General features: G+C 35.1%; 3 protein-coding genes and 1 long non-coding RNA gene across 5 annotated transcripts in view; 3 read left to right on the top strand and 1 right to left on the bottom strand.

Annotated features, from left to right (window-relative positions):
* LOC107631033 overlaps nucleotides 1-1,916 on the top strand; it is a 3,407-nt gene extending 1,491 nt beyond the window's left edge. Inside the window, exons 3-5 of the mRNA XM_016334344.2 lie at nucleotides 111-188; nucleotides 274-883; nucleotides 1,026-1,916. Of these exons, the coding sequence (XP_016189830.1) occupies nucleotides 111-188; nucleotides 274-883; nucleotides 1,026-1,535 (1,198 nt within the window). The 3' untranslated portion in view covers nucleotides 1,536-1,916. The remainder of the gene's footprint in view (nucleotides 1-110; nucleotides 189-273; nucleotides 884-1,025) is intronic.
* Nucleotides 2,211-6,406, top strand: LOC107631032 (protein POLLEN DEFECTIVE IN GUIDANCE 1). The gene is made up of 11 exons (XM_016334343.2): nucleotides 2,211-2,773; nucleotides 2,907-3,046; nucleotides 3,314-3,417; nucleotides 3,883-3,971; nucleotides 4,094-4,167; nucleotides 4,474-4,630; nucleotides 4,742-4,909; nucleotides 5,205-5,302; nucleotides 5,409-5,531; nucleotides 5,645-5,713; nucleotides 5,805-6,406. The coding sequence occupies exons 1-11, from the start codon at nucleotides 2,320-2,322 to the stop codon at nucleotides 6,003-6,005; spliced, it is 1,677 nt and encodes a 558-aa protein (XP_016189829.1). The 5' UTR covers nucleotides 2,211-2,319; the 3' UTR covers nucleotides 6,006-6,406.
* Nucleotides 8,761-9,655, top strand: LOC107631035. Its single transcript, XR_001618478.2, has 2 exons — nucleotides 8,761-9,078; nucleotides 9,307-9,655. It is a non-coding gene; the product is annotated as an uncharacterized LOC107631035 (long non-coding RNA).
* The window catches only part of LOC107631034 (inositol 1,3,4-trisphosphate 5/6-kinase 4), a 2,942-nt gene continuing 1,126 nt past the window's right edge, over nucleotides 9,778-11,593 (bottom strand). For both annotated transcript variants that reach the window (XM_021119437.1, XM_021119438.1), the window contains exon 2: nucleotides 9,778-11,353. In XM_021119437.1, the coding sequence (XP_020975096.1) occupies nucleotides 9,905-11,353 (1,449 nt within the window). In that variant the 3' untranslated portion in view covers nucleotides 9,778-9,904. The remainder of the gene's footprint in view (nucleotides 11,354-11,593) is intronic.

Raw genomic sequence — 11,593 nt, 5'->3', positions numbered from 1 at the left:
TTCTTAAGCTCTTCAACTCTCTTCTTCCTAATCTCCTCAAACTTTCCCTGTTTGGCTAGTACATATAGAATAGAAGTCTAATGCTTTAACTCATTTCATTGTGGTATCAGGACTTGGTTTGAGGAGATTAGGAAGAAGAGAGTTGAAGAGCTTAAGAAAGCTTTGGAGCTATCTGAAGATTCTATTGGGTTGGTTGCATGCTTTCTTTCTTTCTTTCTACGGAAAGTTAATCATATTCTGAAACATAGGATGGTACCATTTTTTGTATTCCAGGTGTCTTGAATCAAAGCTTGAATCCCTTAAGGCTGTGAAGAATGAGAATATAGATGATTGTCATGTTGGTGATGGCTCAGCTGGACCTGAATTACATCCTCCTCCACAGAAAATGGCAAGAGTTGAATCCTCCGCTAAAGAGACGTCGAAGGATGGGCTATCTGCCGGGAGTTTCACACACGAAACTCGGCCGAACTGGTCAACTGAATGCCAGGTTCCAGCAGTGTCTTCTGAAGATGTTGAGACTAAGCCCGAACTTGCAAGGTCTACCGACCACGAGAAAGATTTAGATGTAGATAAGGTAGAACAAACTATAGATGAAGGAAAAGGTGTAAGTTTGAAAAAACGAAGAGGGACGAGAAAGAGAAAGGATTGTGGCAAAAATGCTAATGAAGCTAGCGGTCCTGAAAGTGACAATTTGGTTTCTATTGATGCATCACGGTGTAAAGAAAGTTCTACCAGCAACTGTGATGATGTTGCCAAATCTTCCGGCATTGGTGAGGACAATACAAACCCTAAAAAGGATGGAATACAAGAAATGATGGAGACTTTAGATTCCATTTTGGAAACCAAAGGTGCTTCTGCCTTCCGCCGCAGACATGATAGTCAGGTATGTGTATATTAGAAATCCCATCCCATCCCATCTTTCTATAGTTGGCTCCTGAGTTTTGTCACCATAAAATTGCTATTTAATCACTGATACAACGAAAGAGGGATGGATGTATTTTACCAATAACTATATTTCATAACAGAAGCGCGGAAGGTACAAGAACATGATCCGGCAGCATATGGACTTCGACACCATACGAACAAGAATTAGCAACCAAACAATTAAGACATCGAAGGAACTTTTCAGAGACTTTCTGTTACTGGCCAACAATGCTCTAGTCTTCTACTCCAAGTGCACCCGTGAATATAAAACTGCCCTATTGCTTAGAGACCATGTCACTAAAATATTGAGGGAGAAGCTAAATGCTTTTGGCAGCAGCATCACTCATGCTAATGTCTCAACTGCATCGCTGACCACGGATCCTCCTGTGGAAGGTGGAACTGTGCGCCCCAGTGATTGCAAGATTGCTGCACCGGCAACAGCTGATGGCAGCAAGGCAGCCAAGAAAGCCAGTGAAGTGGCTTCGCCGCCTTCAGTGGAATCCTTGCCCGTCAAGAAAGCTTCTGCCAGAACCAAAAAGGGAGGACGCGGAGCCGCGGTTGAGAGAGCTGCAACACCAGTGAAGGGAAAGAAAAGAGGGAGAGCAAAGTAATATTGCTGAGGATTAATTTTAATTTTGAGCGGTGTATGTACAAATATTTCCCTTTTTCAGTTAGATTTTTTTGGTTGCATGATGAACCTTGAATGAGGGAAGCTAACATATGAAATAGTTCTAAATTACAGTAGTTAAGAATTAAGGTAGTGTGGTCTGTGTCTAAATGTTCTATAAGATGTAAATACGAATTTTGTTTGTATCAATAGAGAACTATACTAAGCTTATTAGTCAAGTGATTGTCTTGTCTGTTGAGACTAAATTGCTAGTATTTAGATTTTATTTGACTAGGAAGATGAGATGTTAGTTAGTCTTATAATTAAACTTGGATGTAAATTAACAGAAGTGAAATTTTTGTTAATATCATTATTATTTATTCAATAGTCAAGGCCATTGGTAAATGGGTTCTTGGCCTGACCCATTGTGATTTTGGTTTGGTTCGGTTCAATTTCATCGTTGTGAAATTGTTATTTCAAAAGCTTCATAGAGTAGCATGAATGATATATATTGAATAAATTATCATTTAGCCATATAAAAATATGTATAATTCTATGAGAAAGATATTTTTTTTAAAGAGAATAAAAAATAGTATATAATTTACTTTAAAAATTAATAAAAATAAAAGTGACAGTTTTTTTTTTAAATGTGTTTTAATTTTCATTTTCTTTATCCTGCTTAGCATGCATTCCGTTTATTTTGGTTTTGGTTAGGTTGGGTCCGGTTTGGGTCAACCGGTGGTGTGCAAAAACTAGTCTCTTCGAGAGCGGTATACCTTACAGGGAAGATGAGGTACCGAGGCGGCGGCGTAATCGGAGGGTTACCGCCGCAATCCCAACCGCAGCGTAGGAAGAAGCGGAAGCACAAGCCCGCTCACCCTGAATCCGTTACTTTTGATTCCGTTAACGGTTCTAACCATGACTTCGAAGTCAACACCAGTCAACTACTCGCTGAGGTCACAACCGACGAGATGCCTACCACTTCCGCCACGGAACAAAGTACAGCCACTGCTGCCAGCGGCCACGGTTTCAGCTACGGCGAGCTGCGGTATAGAATCCTTAACGGCGGGGCTACTTGTGCGGTTTCGGCGCTTGATGACGGTAACGCCAAGGAACTTAGTTCGGTAACTTCGGCAGAGGTTGAGAATTCGCAGAAAGAACTGGTCCTGAGTGGCGGTGGTAATGTTGCCAGATCTGACACCGTGGAGTTGAATCGTGTTTTGCTGGTTCATGGTTCTGATTGTGAGTACAAAGATCCAATTCAATTAACGTCATTGCTTTATTTCATGGTTCATCAACCAATGGGAACTAGTGAAGCAGTTTCTTACCTGCAATTTGGTGTCTTATTCGTGATATTGTGCTTTATATGTTTCAGCGGATAAGTCACCTGTAACATACTTCCTGGAGGAACTGTACAATGGAAATTCTTTGAGGGGCACAACTACTCTTGGCGACGAAAAGGGAAGAGAAAGAGTTTATGACACTATCTTTCGATTGCCGTGGAGATGTGAATTGGTACTTGTATGCTTTCATTTGTTTTCTTTGTTCACCAGTAATGGAAAACAATAAAATGAGGAAATCTGGTTGCAGTTCTGTGATGCCTCTATGGGTTTATGCTCCATTGTTTAGACCTTAGTCCTTAGGTGATGTCTGAGTTATGGGGAAAGGATTTGGCTTGAGACTTTATGCTGACTGTATGGTTGTTATTTTTTACAATTGCGTATTTCTAATGACTTTCCACATTTTCTGTCCTGTTGTCTCATACATGAAATCGATTTGCAGCTTATAGATGTTGGCTTCTTTGTCTGTTTCAATTCTTTTTTGTCATTGTTAACTGTGATGCCGACAAGGATTGCTATCACCATTTGGAGACTTCTAAGAGCAAGGTCTGTGATTCACCTCAATATTTTCTCTTATTGTACTTAAATATAATCTGCAAATGGCAGTAGGATTTTGATGATAGATTTATCCTGCTGTGCTTGTTTTCTTTTGCTTATTATTTCTGGTTTAAGCAGTGTCCATTCAGTACAAAATCATTCTTCCATGTACTCAGGCTCTGAAATCGTAGTAAATCTTTGAAAAAGAGAACAGGGTGATTGTAGTTGAACCATGTTACCTGTATTATGCTGTTAGATACGTTGTAAGCTATACAGGCATTAGGCCTCAAAGTCTCAAACTTTTACTGCTTAAGCTGTGTTTGCTGAAGAGATTGGAACTTTATGATATGATCTTCCACTTTATGTGCTTTGATTTGTATGCTTTTCTACCAACTCTCTTTTACTGTCCAAAAATTTGTGGTAGGTTCTCATGGTTTTCCTCATTATCTTATGATCTTTTCACGCCTATGACAGGAAGTTCAAGAGGCCATCTACTGTTGAGTTGTCGGATTTTGGCTGTTTTCTTATGATGGTATGTGGAGTCATTCTTTTGCAGCAAATAGGTACAGTGATAGTGTGCTTTGATATTTATTGGTTATATATTTTCTTTTTGTATTAATCAGTTTTGTTTTGTTGTAACAAATTGGTTTTTATGCTCCTCCTTTTTAATGTTTGTTGTCTTTAGATATCAGCTTAATATATCATATGATCCGAGGTCAATCAACCATCAAATTGTATGTGATCTACAATGTATTAGAGGTGAGCATAAATTATTATTTGAATCTGGATTATACTGACTAGTGACTAATTAGATACCCAGATATGTCAAATTTATGGACCTCTGATTGCAAGGTTGATATTCAATTAGATTTTGTGCATGACATTTCCTTGTAATGTGAGTGTCTGTAATGCGGCCTTTTGGTATTTGAACAGTTTACTTTACAATTACACAAATTGTAAGCCAAGGAGTCAGATGCTGTTATTTTTGGTGCGTTGTGCACTACTATGGCGATTACATTCATTTCTTAATGTTCTGGACTGAGTGATCGTTGTACTTTCTTGCAGATATTTGATAAATTATGTCAGCATTTTAATGGGGATGTAATGAGAATGTTATTTCATTCAGCTGAAGGACTAGCAAAATTTCACCCAGAGATGGAAAGTACGAGATTCTGGATTTGGAGATTCATTTCTGACCAAGTTGTAGCTATTGTTGCTTCAAATATCCTTTTTCTTTGAGGATAATATTTTTAAGATTAGTTTGCAATATTATTTTATTTATGAAGGTTAAAGAGAAAACTGAAGTGCCGATAGTTTCCTTGACTAGTTGTACTTGTTCATTCTTGCATCCTGTTAGTTCAAGCAATCACTTTATCAGCCTGTATGGTTGCTCACAATAATGCATTGCCAGCTATGCTTGTGTCAAATAATTTTGCCGAGATCAAAAGCTATGTGTTCAAGGGTTATAATAAGGATAATGTTCGCAGTTTGGTGTACTTCGGTGAGGTGTCTTTTTCCCTTTCTTTTTCTTACTATATTTTGTGCAGTTTGGTTGGGATATCATTCTTTTTCATTTCAAACTTGGAAAAGAACAATAATGTTTGTACTTAACACCTTGTTGTTAGAATACTGTGTACACGCCAGCATAATACTTGCTTTCCATGGAGTGCATGTCTAGCAATTCATGTTTGTATTTAAGATGTGCGTGTGCGCGTCCATGCATGTTTATATTTATAGCATTTGTTCTTAATTTATCAATTTCTGTTTCCCATTTCTATTTTACTGCTGACAAGCAGATTCCATAGAGAGATTCCACATATCAGCACTTATCTTATTCGTTTTGGCTCAAAATATTCTGGAAGCAGAAGGCTCTTGGTTAGGAAGTTTTCTCATTGTAAGATCATTTGGAAAATTATACATTCCCTATGTTTATTTAATGGAAATCAAATTCTCTGCTTCTCTCGATCTTGCTACTAACACAGGTATTCTGTATGGTGCAGAATATCCTCTTGGTTTTTCTATGTGAAATGGCTATTGATATTATCAAGCATTCGTTCATTGCTAAATTTAATAACATTAAGCCCATTGCATTCTCTGAGTTCCTTGAAGCCTTGTGTAAGCAGGTATTGTCATGACTTTTTATTTTGATCATCCATTTGCCGAAACATTTTGTTTGTTTGTTTTTTTTAATGGACCTTCTTTTTTAATACACCTGACTGCTATTTTTATTTATTAGACACTAAATATAGAAACCGAGGATGCAAAGAAAAACCTAACTTTTGTCCCTATTGCTCCAGCATGTGTGGTAAGCATGAATTATTTATTCTGTGTTTTACCATGGTTTTTAGCTGTTGATTCCATGTCTTTATATCTTCCCTTTTTTCCCCTGTTCTTAGGTCATTCGAGTTCTGACTCCAGTATATGCTGCTAACCTTCCTTACAACCCCCTTCCTTGGAGGCTTTTCTGGATTATGCTGTTTTCAGCAATGACCTACATTATGCTCACAAGCCTCAAGGTTCTGATTGGCATGATTCTTCAGAAACATGCCACTTGGTACATTAATCGCTGCGAAAGGAGGAAACTTCATGCAGATTAATTTACATGAGCTACTGAGTTACCGTACACTGCTGCTCAAGCATTCCTTTGTGTTGTGCCTCAAGAGTGAAGACCACATGCTGAGATGGATCTGTTCAGGTGAAGTATTAACTCTGGGATCATCATAAGGACCTGCCACATACAAGAACAGGTTCAACCAGTTTTTTAGGTTTAACTTGGAGTCTCAGAGTGATTTCCCCTTTGAAAATTTGTTTGTAAGAAATAACTTATTGATGGCTTCCATGCAAGTTGCCTAAATAGTGGGTTTCTCTAGTAAATAGTATTGTTCCACTATAGTTGGCATAAAAAGGAAAACTATGTCTGGCTACTATATTTTTTATTTTCACTGTTACGCTATTGTATTAACTGCAATTATTGAGTATAGTAATCAATTTTTCGTTATTCTATATATTAAGTTTTACTGTAATGAAAGTTCGTTTTTCCCTTGAGGAAAGCTTCTCATTTGTTCATAATTATTAATTAATTAGAAATGTTAATTTAACCTCATTTAGTAATATGTGGATGATTTACCAATTATCACTACTTTGTTTGAATATAAGAAAGAAAATGAAAGGAAAGAAAATGAGAACAAAGAAAATAGAAGGGAAAGTGGAGTTATTTGTGTGTTGTTTGGATGAAGAAAAAATGAATAGAAAGAAAATAAAAAAAAAAAATTTCTTAAGATAAAAAAAAAAGTTAAAAAAAAAAAATTATAATGGTGTAAAATTATATTAATATCCTTAAGTATTTTGTTTTCTTTGATTTTTATTAATCAAAGGATAAATTTGTATGTTTACTAATCTTTATCCATTTTCCTTCTATTTTCATCTCATTTATGGGGAGAAAAATTTTTCATGAGACCCATATTTTTTTTTTTCACCCAATTTTCACTTCCCGTCCAAATAATAAAAAAATTCACTTTTCCATCTTTTTTCTTTTAACTCATTTTTCTAGGGGTGTATATGGGTTGAGCCACACCGAATTTGGCTTAATCTATACCCGATCCGAAATATAGACCGGATCTAATGTATAGACCCTAACCCGATCTTAGACCCGATGAAATCTATGCACCTTCGGGCCGGGTAAAAACCGGATGAAAACCGGGTCTTTAGCATGTAAAAATCACCTAATCTCCAACCATTATTTCATAATTTACATAGTAAAATTCACTTAAAAAAATATAACAAGAACCAACCCTTTTCTAAAATTAAAGCATAATCATAATCAATACTAATATTGTCTAATAACACCAAATATTTGAATCAATACAAATAACACAATATTATGCATTAGTCTAAAGTCTTATGATTTTAAACATAAAACATTAACTTATAATCTTATAATGACTAATAACACAAACTATTAAGGTTTACAATATTTAAATTCCACATAAGAATAACCATCATCTATCACTAATAACACAAAATATTAATTGTGTATGATGATCGGACCACTGGGCCAAGTTCGGGTGACCCGAGCTATGACCCGGACCTGACCCGAAATAATGACCGAGTCTATTTTTGAGACCCTTACCCAGCCCTAGACCCGATGAAATCACACTTAATTAGCCCCTAAAGTGTTCGGGGTCGGGCCGAGTATTCGGGCCGGGTCGGGCCATGTACACCCCTACCATTTTCTTTCCCCTCATTTTTCATAGATCCAAACAAGTGTGTGTTTGGAGTAGAGTTTACAAACCAAGTTGGTATAAAATTGATTTTACAAACTTGATTTTGATGAAAAGTAAGTTTGTATTAAAGTGATTTATGTTTGACAATCTTTATATTAAAATGGATTATAGTAAAATAAATGTTGTTTGAATTACACTACTTAAAATTACTTTTAGATAAAAAATTATTAAAATAGACTTCAACTTAAATAATTTTTTATATTATCCTATCATTTTAATTTAGATATTTAAATAGATCTTATTAATTAATTTTATAATAGAATTAATATTTATTTACTAAAATAAAAATAATATATAAAAATTAGTATATATATATATTACATTTTTCTTAAATTTTAAATATTAAGATCAGAATGTTAATTTAGTATTCTTTTTACATTGTACTTTTATTCTAGTACTCTCAATAATCTTATCCTTAATATTATTTTGAAATCCAACGTTTATGATTTTATTACTATGTATGATTAATTTTTTATTTAATTTGTCTTTTTTGAGAGAATCATAATCTATATATAAAAAAATCACACTAAAACATAGTATACGAGAATTATAATTATAAAAGAGAGTACTAGAAATAATAAAAATTAAATATTTACTTTGATAATGATGAAAATAAATCTAAAAGTTTTTTATGACTAATAATATTGAGTAAATGGCAAGTTAATTCTTAATCAGATTTTAAATTAAATTTTGGCTAACCAGAAAAGCCACACCTAAGGGTTACTTTTTCGTGTTTATTTAATGCGCCGACTAAGATATGGAAACTCCCTCGATCATAGATACAAACACGTCACACTTCATTAATTATTAGTTATAATTTATTTGTGCTTAATCTGCTGTCTTCCTACTTTCGAAGATACACATAAGAAACTGTCGTAAAACTTTTTCATGAACTCGAGAAGTTGTTGGATGACATACACAGAACAATAGATAAAGACACTAGCCAAAGTGAGAGTTTTTTTATGAGTGAAGGAATTGCTAAAAGGGGCTCTTGATATTGTGTGCGCCAATTATTAGAAAAGCACACCATTAGAAAAGGTTGAAGGGACAATATATAATCATTAAGTTAATAATATTAAATATTGAGCAATCTCAATTTCTCAACTGTTGAATTTGCCCAACAACTCCTCTGTTGTCTGACTCTAAATATACATCTAGCTTCAACAATCAAAATCAACCAACTATATATATCTTGTTAGCTACTCAAACTTTTAGGTTAAACTGATTTAATTTGGTGTAGGTCGTTAGACACGTATCCTGTATGGTGAGCTTAACAACCGGGATTAGAAACACCAACCGATTATGTTTGTTAAGATTATGATTACGAAGAAGCCTTCCCTGGAATCCAAACGTGTAATTGAAAACCTGAATTTACAAGTAAACAGATGTAAGAGCAAATGAGCAATCTACATTTCAACGTTAGTTTAGTTAGCCTAAGATATCATATCTATACTTTCCTAGTGATTTGTTTCAAATTCCAAGTTTAGCCTTTTTTTTTTTATAGAAAAGAGCTCAACATAAAATGGTGGAGAACTAAAAAAAGTTAATTAGCTAATATGCAAAATGAAATTTTCTTGGGATTATATTAATTTTCTTTATTGGTATGAATTTTCAGAAACGAGTGAGTTTCAGATCAGTAGAACAAGGAGAAATTCGTGTTGAGGCAGCAGCTCCTCCTTCCTCATAGTCATTCATGTGGAAGCAATCATAGCAAGATAGCCACAACCTTCTTTTAACTCTCTCTTTGAAGCTAGTTAATTTTTGTACTATAATCTGTAGACTCTGGTAGTCTGGTATATATATTGAAATAGACATAGACATGTCTATAAATTCATACATCTTTAGTGCTCAGATAAGATTAAGCAGATGCAAATGTTATCTCAAATTATTTTTTTTTCCCCTTAAGAAAAATAGGTTCATATGTCAGTGTGGACATAAAACTATAAAGATGAGACATTGAACAAGGAGCAATTGGTGTCTAGCATGACCACTCAAATCAATCAACTTTCGAAATGTGTAATGGCATTGCTTTTAGAAGCACCAATTAGGAATAAGTACTAAACTAAATAGCATCCATCACAATTCACAGATATGAAGTATTCTAAATGTCAAATGTCCAAGTCTTAGTGTTCAACTTCAATTTTCAGCTTGATATCAAGAGTTCGATAGGCACTGAATTCCTTGCCAAAGAATCACAAAATTGTAACATATGGTTATTTAGACAACCTAAGGTCATACTTACCTCTAATGGATTCCCAGAAGGCAGGTATTGAGATTTCATGAGGTACTTCTTTAAATGAAGGGAGATAATTAACATCCACAATTACATGATCTTGCGTACCTTCCTGAATTACAACATCAAAACCAAAGATAGTAAGCTGAAGCCTTCTTCTAAGCCAATTTGCAGCATCTGTAACCAGTTTAACATCAATAGACTCTCTGCTTGTCATGCTGCAGTCACCACTGGCTGTGGGTAAAGATTTTAAGCTGTCAAACTCTATAGGTTTGAGTTCAGCACCGTTGGATGATTTCTTCAAAACATCAGCATTTGGTATCGACTTCTTGACAGCATGGAAAACTTTCTCACCCAAGACATAAAATTTATACAAAGTGGACGAATGATCCACATATTCCTGGATAACAGCTGGAAGAGGAACATTTACATTCTTAAAATCATCAACTCTGAAAACAATTGCCATCTTATGTGCATCACTGACACCACAAGCAACCTTAGGTTTCACTATACATGGAAGAGACAATCTGGCTTCAGCTAACCCAGTCTCAAAATTAAATTCTTCAAAATTATCGATCTTAAGAAAATGGGCCCCTCTGATCAAATGGCTGCCTTCCTTATTTAGTTCTTCTAAACCACGTAGAATTTGCTGTATTTCTAGTCTATCCAATAATGGATATATGTTCTTCAGTGGGTCAATCACACAAAGATCCTGGTGAAGTTCCAAATATCTTTGCAGTTCTTGTATGCTGTCCATGAAAGTAATTTTATTGTCTTCAATGGATAATATCTCATCTGTGGCTTTGTGGAGAACTATATCAACGTCCTTCAATTGAGTTGATAAAGGAAGCATGGGTGTGAGAGGCACGAACATCAACCCATTTTGAGTAGGACATAATGGAAATGCACCCCTCATTGCAAAATCTTCAACTCGAGAAGGCTTCATTATATAACCCACAGTTGCAGCATTAGTTCCGGTTGAACTTTTATTTAACTGGCACATAGTCAAGGGAAACTCTGCCAAATTTTGTATTCGAAGTGCATCTGTTGTGTAATACAAGGTTTCATCTCCATCGTTCAAAACAACAAGAAGCCATTTATAACTGCTTAATTTAGGTAAGACCTCCTTCTTGTTAGAAACTAGATAAACAATCCCGCCATCAGTATTAATGCTCCATGCAGGCATAATCTCACTCGTAGGATCATTTAAGATAAAACAATCAAAAGGGTACGAACTTGCACTTTGAAGAACACTCACCTTGTCATCTGGAGAGTTTACGTCATACGAGATTCCTATATGAATTTTGGACAGGGAGAGGGTTTGGATGAGAGACTCAGCTCCCGGCCGTAGTATGAATCCATTTTTATCCCCACCACCTTCAGTTAAGAGTGCCGATTCATCCAATATCACTCCTCTCACTACACCCATCTGATAGTGTGAGCAACAATACAAAAGACATAAAATTATTACAAACTTTGCCAAGTAAAAAAATGAACAAGCATGACTTAGTAATGATCAAGTACACGCTATCAAAGTTTTTCCAATCAATCTACTACAAATTTTCAAAAAGAAAGAAATGAAAAATGCACTAGATTTATCCGGCATATATATTCTATATAGTATATAAACAATGGTCTAAATACCAACTTTTCTTTAAGTTTCAATACA

Source organism: Arachis ipaensis, chromosome B03 (assembly GCF_000816755.2).
Source record: "Arachis ipaensis cultivar K30076 chromosome B03, Araip1.1, whole genome shotgun sequence".
NCBI classification, from domain to species: Eukaryota; Viridiplantae; Streptophyta; class Magnoliopsida; order Fabales; family Fabaceae; genus Arachis; species Arachis ipaensis.
Note: the sequence above shows the minus strand (reverse complement) of the source record. Positions and strands in the feature narration are given on the sequence as shown.